Source organism: Nanorana parkeri, unplaced genomic scaffold, assembly GCF_000935625.1.
Source record: "Nanorana parkeri isolate BGI_ZX_2015 unplaced genomic scaffold, ASM93562v1 scaffold193, whole genome shotgun sequence".
Lineage (NCBI taxonomy): Eukaryota > Metazoa > Chordata > Amphibia > Anura > Dicroglossidae > Nanorana > Nanorana parkeri.
This window is the reverse complement of record NW_017306461.1, coordinates 1,074,935-1,094,523: the sequence shown is the minus strand read 5'-3', so window position 1 is coordinate 1,094,523 and position 19,589 is coordinate 1,074,935. Positions and strand designations below refer to the sequence as shown.

Genomic DNA, 19,589 nt, shown 5'->3' with positions numbered 1-19,589 from the left:
CCCCAATCTTCAACCAAACCTGTAGCGTGCCCCCAATCTTCAACCAAACCTGTAGCGTGCCCCCAATCTTCAACCAAACCTGTAGCATGCCCCCAATCTTCAACCAAACCTGTAGCATGCCCCCAATCTTCAACCAAACCTGTAGCATGTTGCCAATCTTTACCCAAACCTATAGCATGTTGCCAATCTTTACCCAAACCTATAGCATGTTGCCAATCTTCAGCCAAACCTGTAGCATTCGCCCAATTGGTACCCAAACCTGGAGGATGATCCCAGCCTCTGACCACCAATTCCTTTATGTCTGCAGTCCTTCCTAGTATTGCATATACTGAACATTATGTGCACCCCTTGTCAGGGGCCACAGTCGAGGCTCCTATACCTCATAAGTTGAGAACCACTGGTTTAAAAACTCTGTAAGGTTTCATTGCAGTGCCCCTTTAGTAAGATTTTTCCTTATTTCCTGTGTGGTCACTGGGAGAGGAAGTAAAGAAAACATTCCCGGCAGGCAGAAAGCAATGCTACTACCTGATACTACTGTTTTTTACTGCTGTGTTCCCTGTTAGGGTTTTACCCTCTCTTCCTGTGTAGTCACCAGGACAGGAAGTAAGGGGAAATCTTCCCAGCAAGGACAAAGACAGAAAAAAAAAAAAAAACCGATAGAGTTTCTAACACCTCTCACCTCGAGGACAAAAAATGGTTTTTGGCTATAGCTGGGCTTTAGACTGGCCTCACACACTCCGATATCCAGGACAGTCAAGGTGCAATATCAATCATCAGCATTACTCTACCATTCAAGTATAAAGAGGTTTACCAATACAATCCCCGCCATTCAAAGGGGTCAATTAGCTTGTGTATCATTTCAGTGCATCCAGCAGGGATACCCCGGTATTATTTCTCCTGCTTAGGCTTGTTGTATATCAAGAAGTCAGAGATGTCGTGCCAGATGTTGCTGTCATCGTACAGATACGTCATGGAGGACTGCAGCGAGGGCTGGAGAGTATGGCGGTGGTATTCAAACAGCCAGAGCACAAATCCCCACACCAGGGCAGAGAAAATAGGGAAGACGTCATGCTTGGGCTCCGGGATATAACCCTTCTCTACTGCCAGCCGGGACAAGCCAAAGAGGATACGGGACAATAAGTACATGTTTATCTGCAAGAGACAAGAGGAGGGACTCAGAGCGCGGTTTTAATCATAATGCAAATGATTTATACTTTATTAATCTCAGATTATTATAAAAAATTCAGAGTTAGGACTTACCGGTAACTCTATTTCCATTAGTCTTCCAGGACAGCAACTGCCCGCCCATTGATGCTTGTAGTATTAATGTGATGTGGTGGTATTGCCTGTATGTGCCTTGTCTTTTTCCAGCTTGCCTTCGGTTCTCGTGATGACTGAGGGAGTGGAGGAGCGGAGGGTCTTTTAAACAGATTAAGTGACGTGTTTCCTGTGTGTGGGGGAGGAGATCCCATCTCGTGATGCTGTCCTGGAAGACGTTATGGGAAATTCAGAGTTAGGACTTACCGGTAACTCTATTTCCATTAGTCTTCCAGGACAGCAACTGCCCGCCCATTGATGCTTGTAGTATTAATGTGATGTGGTGGTATTGCCTGTATGTGCCTTGTCTTTTTCCAGCTTGCCTTCGGTTCTCGTGATGACTGAGGGAGTGGAGGAGCGGAGGGTCTTTTAAACAGATTAAGTGACGTGTTTCCTGTGTGTGGGGGAGGAGATCCCATCTCGTGATGCTGTCCTGGAAGACGTTATGGGAAATTCAGAGTTAGGACTTACCGGTAACTCTATTTCCATTAGTCTTCCAGGACAGCAACTGCCCGCCCATTGATGCTTGTAGTATTAATGTGATGTGGTGGTATTGCCTGTATGTGCCTTGTCTTTTTCCAGCTTGCCTTCGGTTCTCGTGATGACTGAGGGAGTGGAGGAGCGGAGGGTCTTTTAAACAGATTAAGTGACGTGTTTCCTGTGTGTGGGGGAGGAGATCCCATCTCGTGATGCTGTCCTGGAAGACGTTATGGGAAATTCAGAGTTAGGACTTACCGGTAACTCTATTTCCATTAGTCTTCCAGGACAGCAACTGCCCGCCCATTGATGCTTGTAGTATTAATGTGATGTGGTGGTATTGCCTGTATGTGCCTTGTCTTTTTCCAGCTTGCCTTCGGTTCTCGTGATGACTGAGGGAGTGGAGGAGCGGAGGGTCTTTTAAACAGATTAAGTGACGTGTTTCCTGTGTGTGGGGGAGGAGATCCCATCTCGTGATGCTGTCCTGGAAGACGTTATGGGAAATTCAGAGTTAGGACTTACCGGTAACTCTATTTCCATTAGTCTTCCAGGACAGCAACTGCCCGCCCATTGATGCTTGTAGTATTAATGTGATGTGGTGGTATTGCCTGTATGTGCCTTGTCTTTTTCCAGCTTGCCTTCGGTTCTCGTGATGACTGAGGGAGTGGAGGAGCGGAGGGTCTTTTAAACAGATTAAGTGACGTGTTTCCTGTGTGTGGGGGAGGAGATCCCATCTCGTGATGCTGTCCTGGAAGACGTTATGGGAAATTCAGAGTTAGGACTTACCGGTAACTCTATTTCCATTAGTCTTCCAGGACAGCAACTGCCCGCCCATTGATGCTTGTAGTATTAATGTGATGTGGTGGTATTGCCTGTATGTGCCTTGTCTTTTTCCAGCTTGCCTTCGGTTCTCGTGATGACTGAGGGAGTGGAGGAGCGGAGGGTCTTTTAAACAGATTAAGTGACGTGTTTCCTGTGTGTGGGGGAGGAGATCCCATCTCGTGATGCTGTCCTGGAAGACGTTATGGGAAATTCAGAGTTAGGACTTACCGGTAACTCTATTTCCATTAGTCTTCCAGGACAGCAACTGCCCGCCCATTGATGCTTGTAGTATTAATGTGATGTGGTGGTATTGCCTGTATGTGCCTTGTCTTTTTCCAGCTTGCCTTCGGTTCTCGTGATGACTGAGGGAGTGGAGGAGCGGAGGGTCTTTTAAACAGATTAAGTGACGTGTTTCCTGTGTGTGGGGGAGGAGATCCCATCTCGTGATGCTGTCCTGGAAGACGTTATGGGAAATTCAGAGTTAGGACTTACCGGTAACTCTATTTCCATTAGTCTTCCAGGACAGCAACTGCCCGCCCATTGATGCTTGTAGTATTAATGTGATGTGGTGGTATTGCCTGTATGTGCCTTGTCTTTTTCCAGCTTGCCTTCGGTTCTCGTGATGACTGAGGGAGTGGAGGAGCGGAGGGTCTTTTAAACAGATTAAGTGACGTGTTTCCTGTGTGTGGGGGAGGAGATCCCATCTCGTGATGCTGTCCTGGAAGACGTTATGGGAAATTCAGAGTTAGGACTTACCGGTAACTCTATTTCCATTAGTCTTCCAGGACAGCAACTGCCCGCCCATTGATGCTTGTAGTATTAATGTGATGTGGTGGTATTGCCTGTATGTGCCTTGTCTTTTTCCAGCTTGCCTTCGGTTCTCGTGATGACTGAGGGAGTGGAGGAGCGGAGGGTCTTTTAAACAGATTAAGTGACGTGTTTCCTGTGTGTGGGGGAGGAGATCCCATCTCGTGATGCTGTCCTGGAAGACGTTATGGGAAATTCAGAGTTAGGACTTACCGGTAACTCTATTTCCATTAGTCTTCCAGGACAGCAACTGCCCGCCCATTGATGCTTGTAGTATTAATGTGATGTGGTGGTATTGCCTGTATGTGCCTTGTCTTTTTCCAGCTTGCCTTCGGTTCTCGTGATGACTGAGGGAGTGGAGGAGCGGAGGGTCTTTTAAACAGATTAAGTGACGTGTTTCCTGTGTGTGGGGGAGGAGATCCCATCTCGTGATGCTGTCCTGGAAGACGTTATGGGAAATTCAGAGTTAGGACTTACCGGTAACTCTATTTCCATTAGTCTTCCAGGACAGCAACTGCCCGCCCATTGATGCTTGTAGTATTAATGTGATGTGGTGGTATTGCCTGTATGTGCCTTGTCTTTTTCCAGCTTGCCTTCGGTTCTCGTGATGACTGAGGGAGTGGAGGAGCGGAGGGTCTTTTAAACAGATTAAGTGACGTGTTTCCTGTGTGTGGGGGAGGAGATCCCATCTCGTGATGCTGTCCTGGAAGACGTTATGGGAAATTCAGAGTTAGGACTTACCGGTAACTCTATTTCCATTAGTCTTCCAGGACAGCAACTGCCCGCCCATTGATGCTTGTAGTATTAATGTGATGTGGTGGTATTGCCTGTATGTGCCTTGTCTTTTTCCAGCTTGCCTTCGGTTCTCGTGATGACTGAGGGAGTGGAGGAGCGGAGGGTCTTTTAAACAGATTAAGTGACGTGTTTCCTGTGTGTGGGGGAGGAGATCCCATCTCGTGATGCTGTCCTGGAAGACGTTATGGGAAATTCAGAGTTAGGACTTACCGGTAACTCTATTTCCATTAGTCTTCCAGGACAGCAACTGCCCGCCCATTGATGCTTGTAGTATTAATGTGATGTGGTGGTATTGCCTGTATGTGCCTTGTCTTTTTCCAGCTTGCCTTCGGTTCTCGTGATGACTGAGGGAGTGGAGGAGCGGAGGGTCTTTTAAACAGATTAAGTGACGTGTTTCCTGTGTGTGGGGGAGGAGATCCCATCTCGTGATGCTGTCCTGGAAGACGTTATGGGAAATAAACATTTATTACAAGGTGCATCAATACAGTTCTATTTGTACAATATTCTATACCGCTGTCAGGCCTAGTTACACCTCTGGTATAAGTGACTACGTGCTTCTGTAAGAAGAGATGTGTCCTTCTGCTGGGATACAGCCTGCAGTCAGTGTAGCCTCATTACTTCCTCCCATGCTCTCCTACAGGACTTCTCCAGAGCCTCTACCATCCTCTGCAACTCCCTACCCTAATCTGTCTGGCTATCCACCTTTAGGCGATCCTTGAAAACTCATCCCTTGAGGGAAGTCGATCCCATCTTCACATAACTGTACTTTTACTTCTTCCATCAGCTCATCCCTCACCAAATAATGCCTTTTGTGTCGCTTCCCCCTTCTTCTAGATTGTAAGCTCTCACAAGCAGGGCCCTCCTAACCCTCCTATATTGAATTGCAACTGTAATGTCTTCCCTTCATTTTGTAAAGTGCTGCACAATCTGTTGGTGCTATATAAATCCTGCATAATAATAAGGGTTCATTTGAATAAATCCTGAAGTTCTTCTGGAAATAAATAGGGAAAATATAAAGACAGTTGGCAGGAATATCGGGCAGTGAAATCCTGGATCAGTAGGATTGCTCAGACTTGTCTGTTAAAGTCCAAGGTCATGTGATCATAAAACAGAAGAGCTAGAATGTGTTCTACCATTCCAAGCAACTGATGCAAATATACAGATAGAGAGATAACCTGTGTTGTCAGGGTTGTGGGTTACCAGCCGACAACCTCAACTGCAGGAGTTGTGCGCTGCTGTAAATCACATCCATGCAATACAAGCCATGTTTTATATCCTTAAATACACTGAAAGTACTGAAAATACCTGTTGATCCCGCCAGAAATGAACTGAGCTCCTAATTCCTCCTATAGTGTGCTGATAATGCCGACTCTGCAGCACTGGAATCCCAAGCAGTGGTCTCAGTTGTGCCAGAGTTCTTCCCTGCTGGGACTACAGAACCCCTTCCCACTTTGTTAGGTTTAGCTGTCAGCTCCTTACAGGACATTAGGAGCTGAGGGCATTTCTGGCCCTCAGCCAGATGTCTCTAAGCACAACACACACATTGCAATTGGATAGTACAATCTCCTTCAGATCTACCAATACCTATGCAGTGTCTAAATAATTATTAAATAGTAATAATATTAATAAAAATAATAGTAATAAAAATATAAAAACACATAAATACATAATATATAATAATAATAATTAACCATTTGTTTTATCATTCTTTGCACGATTATTAACATCATCCTATCGTCTTTAGAGATTTTTATGCATTTTACTTTACTTCTTGAAGTATAAACCTGTATTGCATCTTTTATCATATGTATATTTCATTTTCAATTGTCTGCCGAGAAATGTTCATGTATATACTGCACCCTTTAGTCCCGATGAAGAGGGACCGGTGAGCCACTAAAACATGTCAACTAATTATCCTTACACTGCTGTCCAGAGCTTAGCCAACATTTCAATCCCCAGAGCTCGAAGGGACCGTCAAGCTGCGGGGACGCACTACTGGCGTACAGGTTGTGGAAGAGCTATACCAGGGCGACCGGAAGTGTTTGATGCTGAAGATTCTACCGCCATCTCTAACTTTGCGAAGCAGCGAACAATGGATGCAACAGAGGCACGAATTAAGAAAGGTTAGAAAGGGCAACCCCCACCTTCCTTCCATGAGAGAGGGAACTTTCTGACTTTTACACAGCTGCATTATTACCTGAGTTCCATTAGCAGTTCATTCATCAATGGTTTTTACTTGATACCTGGACCTGCCCCCATCCATTGTTTAGCCTTACCTGACTATTGATGTTATTATTCTCTCCGAATACCACCCATCCGCCCACACTAGCTGCCAGGAAGGAATGGAACTGCCACTTGCTTCCATGTAGTTTCTCCTGAGCCGTCAAGAGGCCCTTATATGTGAAGACGAAATAAGCAAGGTTCCGCGAATGAGTGAACGTCGCCTGGAGGATGGCTTTCAGCTTGTCTTTTAAACTACGGAAACACAAGGTTAAGACATGAAGAAAAAAAAAAGAAAACCATTTATGTACCATATCCGCTCTCATTTGTCTTTTTTTGTGTTCCCCTAAGGCAGGGGTAACCATACTCCGGCCCGCCAGCTGTGGTAAAACTACCAATCCCATGAGACATTGCAAGATTCCCACAGCCACGACACCCAGAGACAGATGCATCATGGGATTTGTAGTTTCAGCACAGCTGGAGGGCTGAAGTTTGGCTACCCCTGCCCTAAGGACATTCTGTTACTATCTCCATTCAAGACAAAATGACAGGTTCTCTTATAAGAAGAACCCCCCGCCCGCTAATAGTCATCATCCCTGCGCCCCGCCCCCCCTGCTGCTCTGTTCTTCTGTCCAAACCCTGTGTAAGGATGGGCACACACCTTACAACCATCGCAAGACTTCTGTCTTGCGATGGTTATAATGTACTTAAAAAAACGTACGATCTGCCTATGTTGCATAGGCAGATCGTACTTGCGATGATCGCAAGCCACGCCCCCTGAGGGGCGGGCTTCCGATGACCGCAATGCCGAACGGGCAGTGTGCGCTTGTGCACACCAGCCCGTGCGGCTGTTATCGTACGGACATGCCACAAACCCGCCGAACATCGTACGATGCTCGGCGGGTTTTCAAACATGTTCGTAAGTTTAAAGTCGTGCGACCTTACAGTAGTAGAGGTCGCACGGCTTCCACACACCTTACGATCATCGTACGATTGCGGGATTTCCCGCGATTATCGTACGATAATCGTAAGGTGTGTGGGGACCCTAAGCTTCATGTCATCAGGCAGCTGGGTGGATCTCGACAAAATGTTTGCAGCCTTTTCCAGCTGCGGCGCGGCTCTGCGCCGTCAGCATATAGCAGGCTAAAGCCGCTGTCAGCATATAGCAGGCTAAAGCCGCTGTCAGCATATAGCAGGCTAAAGCCGCTGTCAGCATATAGCAGGCTAAAGCCAGTTTGCCCATAGTTCTCTTTTAAAGGATCGAAAAATCTACTTTTCGGCAACCCACAGCTCAGATTTCGACCGAGTCAGCAGGATGCAGCCAAAAAATTCAGGCAACGTATGGTCAGCTTAACTCTAACTTCTTCAGAGCAAGTTATAAGATAAGAGGATCATTCTGGTCAATTTTCCCAACAGTAATGGTCTATTTAATAGAGAACTATAGCCCAACTTTTTTTTTTGCCTTAGTTCTCTTTAGGGTCACAGGAGGACATATACCAATGTCCTCCTGTGACTCAAAACTGAGAGCAGCCGGGACAGATCCTGACAATATTGTCGTGATCCACCTCACTGTCTGATTGATAGCTGGCTCTGCCTCTCCAGAGGCAGAGCCAGCTGTGCCCGCCCCCTCCCCGTCTGTTTCTCCAGTCAGCGCTGGAGGACTGGAGAGTGGTGACTGACAGTCACCACTCTGAAGGGAGAAGATCAGGAGCTGAACGATCAGCAATGTATGATCGGTCAGTTCCCAAACAATAGAGCCGACATGCGACAGCTTAAGCTGTCACACGTTCGCTGTAATTATGGGGGTGAGTGTATTTCTCTCTCCCCATAATTGCCCTTTAAAAGGTCCAACTGGAGTGACAGTTGCCCATGTTCTTGGTAGGAGCCGAATACAATACACAGGTATAAGAAGACAAAACATTCTGAATAAACGCTCTTATCGTAAATTACCTTCCAGACTTAAACAGGAATGTCATCACCAGTGCATGGGGTGCCCGGATTTTAGCTCCATACCTTTAAGAAAGAAAGAAAGTAACCGAATATTTATTATTTCATTCATCTCCAGTCATCTTCATATCATGTCTGTATGGCTCAGGTCACTGACTCTTAGTTTAGTATTTTAGCCATTTGCCTGTTGATGAGTACATAACCGCATAGTAATGTTTCTGGACATCATCGTTATATTCAAGCAGGAGAATTACCAGCACAACCAAACAGTACAGTCCACTGATTATGCTGCATTTTGCGGCAGGTGTTAAGTGAATCCTTCACTTTGCCAATTTAGGCCATTCTTTAATGCAGGGGTAGGCAACCTCGGCCCGCCAGCTGTTGTAGAACTACAAGTCCCATGAGGTATTGCAAGACTGACAACCACAGCCATGACTCCCAGAGGCAGCTGCATGATGGGATTTGTAGTTTCACCACAGCTGGAGCGTCATGGTTGCCAACCCCCTGCTTCATTGTAATTAAAATGATATTAAAAAGTGAAATGCTGATTAAATCACTTAAAATGGATGCTGCTTCTGCAGAATCAGCTGGTCCCCCGAGCACACGCCCCAATACCCTGTTTAAACGTTGCTCCTTTCCCCTACAGGGTCCTATGGAGCCACCCTTGTTTGTGCCCAAAATACACAGCAAGGCACAACTAGCCATTTCCCTGGCCTCTGCCCCCTGCTGCCCTCTCCTCCTTCCTCCCTTCTCCAAGCTAGTAGATGGATGCTGTAGACTTTGCTGTGTGATGAATATGTGTTTCATATGGATTCATTATTGAAAAAAGTTCTAAGGTTTAATATCAATCAATATTTGGAATCCCTCTCTGTTTCTTTTCTTGGTGTCTGTGAATCTGTGACCATGGTTGGGAGGGCTTTCCTGCCCTGATGACAAGGTTGCTGTCCACAGTAACATTGTGTGAAGAGACCTGCATTTTCACATGCTTGCTTTTAAAAATTTTAAATCATGCTCCAGTTGTAGCATGGAGGATGTTTAAGAGTCTCTACGAGCTCTTCCTGGTTCAGGGCCACTGAGTTGGCTCCCAAACCCGCTGACTGTATAGGGGTCATTGAACCGTCCCTATGCGTGTTTATATGGCTGGTTGCATTACAGAAATCAGTACAATCCCGCATCACAGAGCTCGGTAACACGGCCCCCGCCATTCTGACAGCCAGAAAGCTTTGACACTTCTGGGTACTTGAACCTTGTGCGTTCCACCGGCGTTCCAAAGGTCATTTGCATCCTTTAAAAATCCCCGGATATAACAGAGCTCCGCGCACTCAGTTCCCCTTTTGGGTGCGGGGCGGGGCTCGGCGGAGGACTGGTTCCTATGTTGCACAATTCAGCTCTTTTGTATGAGTTCGCTGAGTTAACTGCAGCTGAAATGATTGTACATGACATGAGTTTTCTCTTCCAATATGACACTTTTATATTAAAAAATGGAGTTTAACCTTTAAGACTTAATGGGAGGAATTAAAAGAAACTGGAGCAGTTGCCCATGGCAGCCACTCAGCTTCTGTCTTTAGTATGTTCAGTTAAGCTTTAAAAAGGAAACAGATAAGCTTACTAGTTGCCATGGGCAACTGCTTCAGATTTTCTCTGCTCCAGTTTTTATGAATTCCCCCCAAAGACAACTCTGGGTGTGATCAGGAATGTAAATACTGCATCATGGGCCCATTCAGACCTGTCCTTTGTGATATGTTCCGTTACTGCACACACATTAACGCCCATTTTTCTGCGTGGTACCGCGCATTTTGTTAAGGCAGGCCATTCAAATAAATGGGCTGCCAATGCACCCAAACCGACCACAAATCAGACATGAGCCATTTTTATAAAGCAGTACGCCACAGGGTACAGTAGTGCGTCACTTTATGTTGTAGTGCATCGCAATGTATGTGCGTCAAAGGTGTGTAGGGTTAATGTATTGAGGTGCCATTGTCACAGAAGGGTACAGCAGCATGGAACAAGTGTGTCAATGTGCACATGAACTGGAGAGGTCTTATAAGCCCTAAGGGTAGTTTAAAAAAAGGGCTAGAACTGCGTTTATGAGTTTAGGAGATTTCCCCTTGCTTCTTTTCCCAGAAACGCAACAGGAAGTAAGAGCAAATCTCTCCAAAGGGAGGGAAAATCTCCCTTAGACTAGGGGTGGGCAGCTCTGGTGTTCTGTCGAAGGCTCCAACCCGTCGAGATCTCTGACTGCTGACGTCACATCCGGTCACTTGCCAGTCGGAGCTTTAGTCCACTTGCCGACAATGCACGTGCGCCATCCCTACTACTACAATAATCCATAGACTCTTTGTCGAAATCTGTAACTGGCGCAACTCCATAAATTGCCGTAGAATCCTACAACCCCACTCACCACTGCGCCTGCGTGGATCCATTATCGCCGTTGAATCCTACAACCCCGCTCAGTGCGCCTACATCGTGACAGGGAAGGTGAAGACATGCAGGCGCAGCGAGTAGTGTTGGAGAACTCAACAGGCTGTATGAAGGCACGCAGGCGCAGTGAGGCGAGTCCAGGATTAAGACAGCCGCCCGGCTAATGCATGCACAGTAGCTCCATCTGGTCTAGATCTCCTACTGGCAGTCACTGGATGTGACGTCGCCAGTCGGAGAGCTTGACAAGTCGGAGCTTTTGATAGAACACCGGCCCTCCAGCTGTGTTTTAACTACAAATGGCATCATGCTTCTGCCTCTGGGAGTCAGGCCTGTAGCTGTCAAAGTCTTGCAATGCCCCATGGGACTTGCAGTTCCACAACAGCTGGAGGGCCAGTGTTCTATCAAAGTTTGTGACTGCGTTAGAATGTGTGACCGGTGACGTGGTCACACATTTTAATGTAATCCCGCCCAGTTTTACAGCGGTGGAATGTGTGACCGGTCACGTGGCCACACATTTTAACGTAATCACGCCCACTTTTTCAGCGATGGAATATGTGACCGGCAAAAGGTGAAGAATTCCAACGCATTCTCAGCTGTTCCAGGGCAGATCGTCATGGCATATGGTATATGCACGGGAACCGATCTGCCCTGGAACAGCTGATCGGTCCTGAAATGTCACTTCTATCCGACTCTGTGAGTGCGATATCACATTCCACAAAGTCACATTACTGGACCAATCAGCTGTTCCAGGGCAGATCGGTTCCCGTGCATATACCATATGCCATGACGATCTGCCCTGGAACCGCTGAGAAAGCGTTGGAATTCTTCACCTTTTGCCGGTCACATATTCCACCGCCCAAAAAGTGGGCGTGGTTACGTTAAAATGTGTGACCGGTCACACATTCCACCGCTGTAAAACTGGGCGGGATTACGTTAAAATGTGTGACCACGTCACAGGTCACACATTCTAACGCAGTCACATTGCCATCGCTGATGGTATGTGCAGGAGGACCGATCTGCCCTGGAACAGCTGATTGGTCCAGTAATGTGACTTTGTGGAATGTGATATCGCACTCACAGAGTCGGATAGAAGTGACATCTCAGGACCGATCAGCTGTTCCAGGGCAGATCGGTCCAACTGCACATACCATCTGCGATGCCGATCTGCCCTGGAACAGCTGAGAAAGCGTTGGAATTCCTCACCTTTTGCCGGTCACATATTCCATCGCTGTAAAACTGGGCGTGATTACATTAAAATGTGTGACCGGTCACACATTCCAACCCAGTCACAAACTTTGATAGAACACCGGAGTTTCCCACAGCTGCATTAGGGTATGTGGAAGCCTCTCCTTAATGATGCGCCAGCAACAGCAGAATTGCGCATCTGATATGGCCCTTACACATGCGCTACTGTATCTAAAACATAACAAAACCTGTGATTGGTGTTAGCTTTTCACACTATTGCACGGCATTAGCTCATGTGTTTTACGTCACGCTAACGTGTGTTATGTAAATGCGGCCCATTCATTTAAATGTTTAGAAAAAGAGGGCGCCAAACAGAAAGGCGAAAGAGTCCAAAAACAAATTTTAATTTTTCACAATCCAAGCAAACAAACACCAGCCAACACCTTTCGGGGCAACAACACTACCCCTCCATCATGGCTTCAAATAGGATAATTATTATTATTATTCTAATATTTTGGTAATATTTTTTATCAATGATAATAACAATAATAATCATAATAATAATAATTATTATTTCCACCCATGTAGTTAGGGATGAGCTCTGCCGCCCTCTGCCGGTCACTCTTTGCATTACACAGATGGGACATTTCCCATAATGCTGCTCTTAGGACAACGGCAGCCTGCAAGATGGCGCAAGCGATATTTGAGGCTTTTGAAGGTAAAATGTGAAATGTATTCCATGCTGGCTATGTATAGACCGGAGGAGCGCTGCTGGGCGCCGTAGCGTAGTACGTGCAGTCAGTGGTGGGGGGTGAGCTCCGGATTCCGCGGAGGGAGGGGTGCCCGGGGGGGAGAAGAGCCGCAGGAGGGAGTGTACTGGAAGAGCACAGGGGTTGTTAGGTGCAGCAGAGGGGGGCAGGATCCGGGAAGAGCTGCCATTGTTGGGGAGAAGGGTGTCAGACTAGAGAAATGGAACAGCAAACCTGGGACATCTGATCGCTGACACCCTTGTGTCCTAAACATGAGATGTCACTGCTGGAGAAAGTCTGAGGACACACAATACAATGACTGAGGACACAATACAATGACTGAGATCATACAATACAAAGACTGAGGACACACACTACAATGGCTGAGGACACACAATACAATGACTGAGGACACACAATACAATGACTGAGGACACACAATACAATGACTGAGGACACACAATACAATGACTGAGATCATACAATACAATGACTGAGATCATACAATGACCAAGGACACAATACAATGACAGAGATCACATAATTCAATGACTGAGATCATACAATACAGTGACTGAGATCATACAATACAATGACCGAGGACACAATATAATGATTAGGGTCACACAATACAATGACTGAGGACACAATACAATGATTAGGGTCACACAATACAATGACTGAGGACACACAATACAGTGACTGAGATCACACAATATAATGATTTGGATCATACAATACAGTGACTGAGATCACACAATATAATGATTTGGATCATACAATACAATGACTGAGATCATACAATACAATGACCGAGGACACAATACAATGACTGAGATCATACAGTACAATGACCGAGGACACAATAAAATGACTGGGGACACACTACAATGACTGAGGACACACAATACAATGATTGAGATCATACAATACAATGACTGAGATCATACAATACAATGACCGAGAACATACAATTCAACGATTGAGAACATTTGTCTGCGCCACATAAATATCAATAATAAATGAATAATATACAATCCAGTGATTGAGAACATGTAGATTTTGTGTTGATAATATGTACTTTATAACTCACATGAAGCCGATCTCCTTCACTTGCATATATAGAAATGAAAAACGATATAAACTATAATGTTCCACAATAATAGATGAAACCTATATAGCAACCAGCATGGAGTACTTCTTCAATCAAGTCTTGTTTTTCCTATCTTCCCTGGATCCTTTCTCTACTTCGAAGTAAACCTGTCATGATAGAGATGTATGTGCTGCCATTACTGACCTTCTTTTGAAAATGCAAGAAGCCCAGCTGTTATGCCATCCAACTGCCTATTCACAACTGTCCACTTTGGTGTCATTTGTTAACATGCGTCGTGTTAAGGCAATCCATTCATTTTGAATGGGCTGCCAACGCATCACAGTGGACAGGAAAACGTACCTGCAATTTCCAATGCGGTGCACAAAACGCATTCCATGTGTTGTAGAGCACTGGTGCATTGTAAGGCACGCTCGGGTGCAACGCACAGCTTCCAGAGCTCAGTTCCTCTAAATTCTAAAAGTGCAACTGAAGCCAAAACTTTAAGTTTTGGATTGAGTGGAGAGGGATTGGAACATCTGCCAGGTTTTTATTGCTGTCTGTGTCCCTGTTTATTTTTTTTCGTCCTGGTGACCGTTATCACCGAACGTAAAAGAAAACTCCACATTTGGGCTGTCAACAGAACAAGATGGGAAATCTTCCAATGGGGACACTAGTTCTGATCACCCAACTGACCACCAGGGATTTCCCTCACTTTGAAGGGATTTCCTCTCACTTCCTGTTGTGGTTATCAGACCGGAAGTGAAAGGAAATCTCCCCAATGGGACACAGATGGCAATAAAAGCCGACAGGGTTACAACCCACCCTTACTCTATCCAATACCAAAAAAGTTATGGCTTCTGTTCTACTTGAATTGCTTCTCGGCCTTTTGGCTAAGATCAAGTGTAGTACCTGTTCTTACCAGTTTTCAGAGGGGAACAGCATGGACCTTCCTGGGGCAGATGGTTGCTTAGTACTGTCCGAAGTGAAGGTGGGTGTTGAGGCGGCTCCTTAGAAGAGGGGGAGCTTCCTCGGTACTAATGCCTCCTGATGGGGATGGGTGCTGCACCTCTGGTCTGGCTGGTGGGTTCGGGAGGCGCAGAGGCCAGTGGTGCTGTGCCCCTTGGGGGTGGCGTCCCAGGGTGCGCCAGATTATCACTTGGGTGTGGGACCCCACCGTGATTAACTGTCAATAGATCACGGCACTTCTAGCATTTTCTGCCCTACGCCTCTTAGGCAGGCCTTATGGCTAGCTTGGGGCAATATTTTTTACTCTGGCCGAAAGGCCTGCCAGGGTTGTGCACTGACACTTATTTATTTGCGCACCACCTTTTTTGCACGATTACACCTTTGACTTCACAGAAGACGGAGGGTGCAGGTACCTTCAGGGCCTGTCCTGATGTCAGGGAGGAGGTTCTGTGGCCCCTATTAGCTCCCCTGCTTCCTCCCACTCGGGGGTCTCTCTTTGGGAGAGCCCCCACCTAGTACTCAAAGGACCTGTTTCAGCAGGTCCTTGAGGAGAGGGGTCCGCCAGCTTTCGGGTAGGTGGATCTAAGTCATCCTTGCCCCTGTCAGGAGCCTTGCGCCCCGGGGGGTTCAAGAATTCGAGGCCCTTCCTTTTCGGAGGAGAACCAAACTTTTTTTTTAGTGTGCTGTGATTTCACGATTCACTTTTTTTGTTCACGGGGTGAAATTTGTCTTCGATGCACGCATCACGGTTTCATGTCTGTTTCTAGTCTGTATTGAAGTTAATGAATTAGCCTCATAGCCAGGGAAATAGCATTATAAAAGGAGAGATCTTCAATGGCAGCCTTTATATTAGTACAGGCTTCCTTGATGTTGCTGCTGATTCATGGTTGATAGCTGGTCGTAGATCTTTCATACTGATGGATGTGAATTGCAGGTGCTCGTGCATAATTGCCATACGTCTTCAAAGCCATATAATAATAATCGGATATTCACTGTACAGAGCCAGACATGACACGACTGCATTACTGGTGCTTCCATCATGTAGTACACCCACCCTGACACCCCGTGGTGGAGTCTGACAACCATATTTCTTTTTCTCCAGGCATGGACAACCAGACAGTGTTAGCTGTTCAGTCCTTACTTGATGGCCAAGGTGGAGTATCTGACCACAACGCTCAAAATGTCAGCAGCGCCGGACCAATCCAAGGACTTGGTATGAAATGAACGCATTTTCTCTTCCTCTACAGGGCAGAAGATAATATAGTTTGGTATAGTCATGTCACTTCCTAAATGGTCACGGGACAAAATTGAGCCAGATCACAGCTCACGGAGCTCAGACATGTATGAGTTGAGTAGTGGAGTTCCTCCGCTGGGCCTTTTTCAATGTGGTAGGACCATTAAGGCAGAGTGCACCATACGCATGGTATTGTGTTACATTATTGCAATATGTAGTCTGAATGGGCTTTTAATGTCAGCACACAGTGGCGCCAATAGAACGCATGTTACATTTATGTTACATGTACACGTGTTGATTTCTGATGTTCTTTGCAGATGATGAAGATGTCTTCCTGTGCGGGAAGTGCAAAAAACAATTTAACTCCCTGCCGGGTTTTATGATCCACAAACGGGAGCAGTGCCATGGCAACGCACCATCCCTCGCATCTGTCTCCCTGGGCAACCACAGTGTTTATACGCCGCCTGTCAGCTCCGTGCAACAGCAATCAGTTAACAGACAGGTGAGTATGTTTTCAGTTATTTCAGCAATTCGCTTTAAGGAATTATTCATGTGACTTCCACATTTTTCCATTTTCTCTTTCATACTTTTTATTGCATTAAAGGAAACCTGAAAAAAGAGGTAGCATGTTAATGATCTCTCTTTCTGAAAATGCTGGTTGTCTGGCTGTCATGTCAGTTTTCTGGGTTTAATACGACATCACATCTAGGCACATCTATAGGGCATGGGCTACTCTGTGCCTTGAGAGATGGCTGCGTGCACATCTATAGGGCATGGGCTACTCTGTGCCTTGAGAGATGGCTGCGTGCACATCTATAGGGCATGGGCTACTCTGTGCCTTGAGAGATGGCTTTGTCCACATCTAAAGGGCACATGCTACACTGTGCCTTGAAAGATGGCTTTGTTCACATCTATAGGGCATGGGCTACACTGTGCCCTGGAAGAAGTCTGTGTGCACAGATCTAGGAAATGCGCTACATTGTTGGCTGTGAGACAACTGTGTGCACATTTATAGGGCATGGGCAACCCTGTGCCCTGGGAGACAGCTGTGTGCACAGCTATAGGACATGGGCTACACTGTGCACTGGGAGACAGCTGTGTGCACAGCTATAGGACATGGGCTACACTGTGCACTGGGAGACAGCTGTGTGCACAGCTATAGGACATGGGCTACACTGTGCACTGGGAGACAGCTGTGTGCACAGCTATAGGGGATGGGCTACATTGTGCCCTAGTAGAGGGATGTGTGCACAGCTATAGGACATGGATTACGTTGTGCCCTGGGAGATGACTGTGTGCACAGTTATAGGACATGGGTTACACTGTACACTGGGAGACAGCTGTGTGCACAGCTATAGGAGATGGGTTACATTGTGCCCTGGGAGACGGCTGTGTGCACAGCTATAGGACATGGGTTACACTGTGCCCTGGGAGATGACTGTGTGCACAGCAAAACGACATGGGCTACACTGTGCCCTGAGAGATAACTGTGTGCACAGCTATAGGACATGGGTTACATTGTGTCCTGGGAGGCAGCAGTGTGCACAGCTATGGGACATGGGTTACATTGTGTCCTGGGAGGCAGCAGTGTGCACAGCTATAGGACATGGGCCACACGGTGCCGTGGGAGACGGCTGTGTGCACAGCTATAGGACATGGGCTACACTGTGCCCTGGGAAGTCTGTCCTGCGCTTGTACAGCTCTTACTATAAAGAATCCATATCCAGTTGCAAAGAGTGCCACCTTATTAACTGCAATGACTTTAAAGAGCTTAGCATAAATTGTGCTGTGTGGGCTATTTATTTATTTATACACGGTAACTATAAGCCCCCATTCACCTCTTCTCAAGCAAGAGTCAGTTACGTCTAGTTAATCTTTCCGCAACCCTGAGCTCCGCTATGCCCCTCCCACATTTTTAATCTCTCTGCATGTATTTCAGCTTACAGGTAAATATTGTAATAATACAATACAATGGAATAGTTTTTGCAATAAAAGTTTATTGATTAAAAAAATATGTATTTCAATAATAACTAACAAGATACAATCACTGATAACACTTGGCTTCCCTTAACATGAGGATTTGCCTCAATAGGTATAAATTAGAAAGCAGAGGGGTTCTAAGTCTGTACTTTATTCCTTCTCATACAGATCTCCACGTACATCGCCGTCCCCCCGTCGCCGCTCATCCAGACTCTGGTACAAGGGAACGTTTTGGTGAATGATGAGGTCCTGCTGTCCGCAATGTCCGCCCTTACCTCACTGGATCAGCCAATGCCTCCAGCCCCTCCTCCAGTACAGGTGAGAGAATGCACATATGAACACCATCTGCATCATTCATGACCACAGGTGGGGAGTGCCTGTGATGCCTAAAGCAACCAATCAGAATCCAGCTGTCATTTCTGTAGTATAGGGTAGAGCAGAGGTGGGCAAACTCCAGCTCTCCAGCTGTGGGGAAACTACAAAATCTCATCATGCATCTGTCTCTGGGAGTCGTGGCTGTGGGAATCTTGCAATGCCTCATGGGATTTGTAGTTCCACAACAGCTGAAGGGCCAGAGTTTGCCCACCCCTGAGGTATAGGGGCTTAAAGCAAAGGTTTGACTGATGTGTACTATACCCTCCCCTCCACCTGCTTCCTGGTAATCTGTAGCTTTTTTTAATTCTAAATAATGTTTAGCTGCATCCAAAGAGGTTTCAGATGACCGGGAACTTTCACTGGAAGTGTTGTGAACAAGGAATTTAGAGCTAAAGTTCAATCTGCTTATATTTTGGCCTCATTAAGATGCTGATCACATTTTATAATAAAACCTTCAGTTTTACATTAGACAACATATTATAGACCCAGTGACATCATCACTGGGTCCTTATGCTTCTCTATGCAATGCGAGGGCTGGTTGGAGGGACTGTAAACAGCTTCCTGAAAACATCACATCAACCTGCCTTATCACCCTTTTCAAGAGCCCTCAGCCCTGATGCAAGGCGTGGGCTGGCTCTTGAGAGGAGTTATGCAAATATCACAATGCCTTTCTGGGTGGATATCAGTCTGGAGGGGTGGACATTCCTAGGCAAGCTGCATTTGCATACAGACCACTCTAGGGAAGGCCCGCATCTGATGCTGAACCTCCATGATTGAAAGAGCTGAAATCCAATAAATGAAAGGGGTGGGCCAGGGACAGTCAGCCTGGGGAGGAAAGCGCTAGATGATGCTGGATGACCTCCAGCCACGAAATGAGACGGGCTGTGTCTGACTTGCTGCAGCTCCCAATGGGAAGCTCACAGTGTGCAGTATAATCAGAGTAAGTCGGAAGGTGAGTCTGGAGATCAGCTTTAAAGGAGAACTATGGGGTCAGTGTTTTTCCCCATAGTTCTCCTTAGGGTAACGGGAGGACACAAACTAGCGTCCTCCCGTTACCCTAAGCTCAGTATACCGCGAGCTACAGCTCGCGGTATACTGAGACGCCGCAGCCGGAGCGGATCACGACTTAGATGACGGGATCCGCCCAGCTGCGTGAGTGACAGCTGGCTCTGCCTATCTAGAGGCAGAGCCAGCTGTACCC

At 46.5% G+C, this 19,589-nt stretch overlaps 2 protein-coding genes across 2 annotated transcripts in view; one reads left to right on the top strand and one right to left on the bottom strand.

Annotated features, from left to right (window-relative positions):
* Positions 1 to 696: 696 nt before the first annotated feature.
* On the bottom strand, positions 697 to 9,663 carry PXMP4 (peroxisomal membrane protein 4). The gene is made up of 4 exons (XM_018555338.1): positions 9,551 to 9,663; positions 8,389 to 8,451; positions 6,495 to 6,693; positions 697 to 1,152 (listed from the first exon to the last, which is right to left on the bottom strand). Exons 1-4 carry the CDS (start codon positions 9,661 to 9,663, stop codon positions 889 to 891), a joined length of 639 nt encoding a protein of 212 aa, XP_018410840.1. The 3' UTR covers positions 697 to 888.
* A 2,919-nt stretch (positions 9,664 to 12,582) lies between these two features.
* ZNF341 (zinc finger protein 341) overlaps positions 12,583 to 19,589 on the top strand; it is a 22,265-nt gene continuing 15,258 nt past the window's right edge. The window contains exons 1-4 of the mRNA XM_018555357.1: positions 12,583 to 12,709; positions 15,902 to 16,012; positions 16,351 to 16,535; positions 18,182 to 18,331. Coding sequence (XP_018410859.1) covers positions 12,586 to 12,709; positions 15,902 to 16,012; positions 16,351 to 16,535; positions 18,182 to 18,331 — 570 coding nt within the window. The 5' untranslated portion in view covers positions 12,583 to 12,585. The remainder of the gene's footprint in view (positions 12,710 to 15,901; positions 16,013 to 16,350; positions 16,536 to 18,181; positions 18,332 to 19,589) is intronic.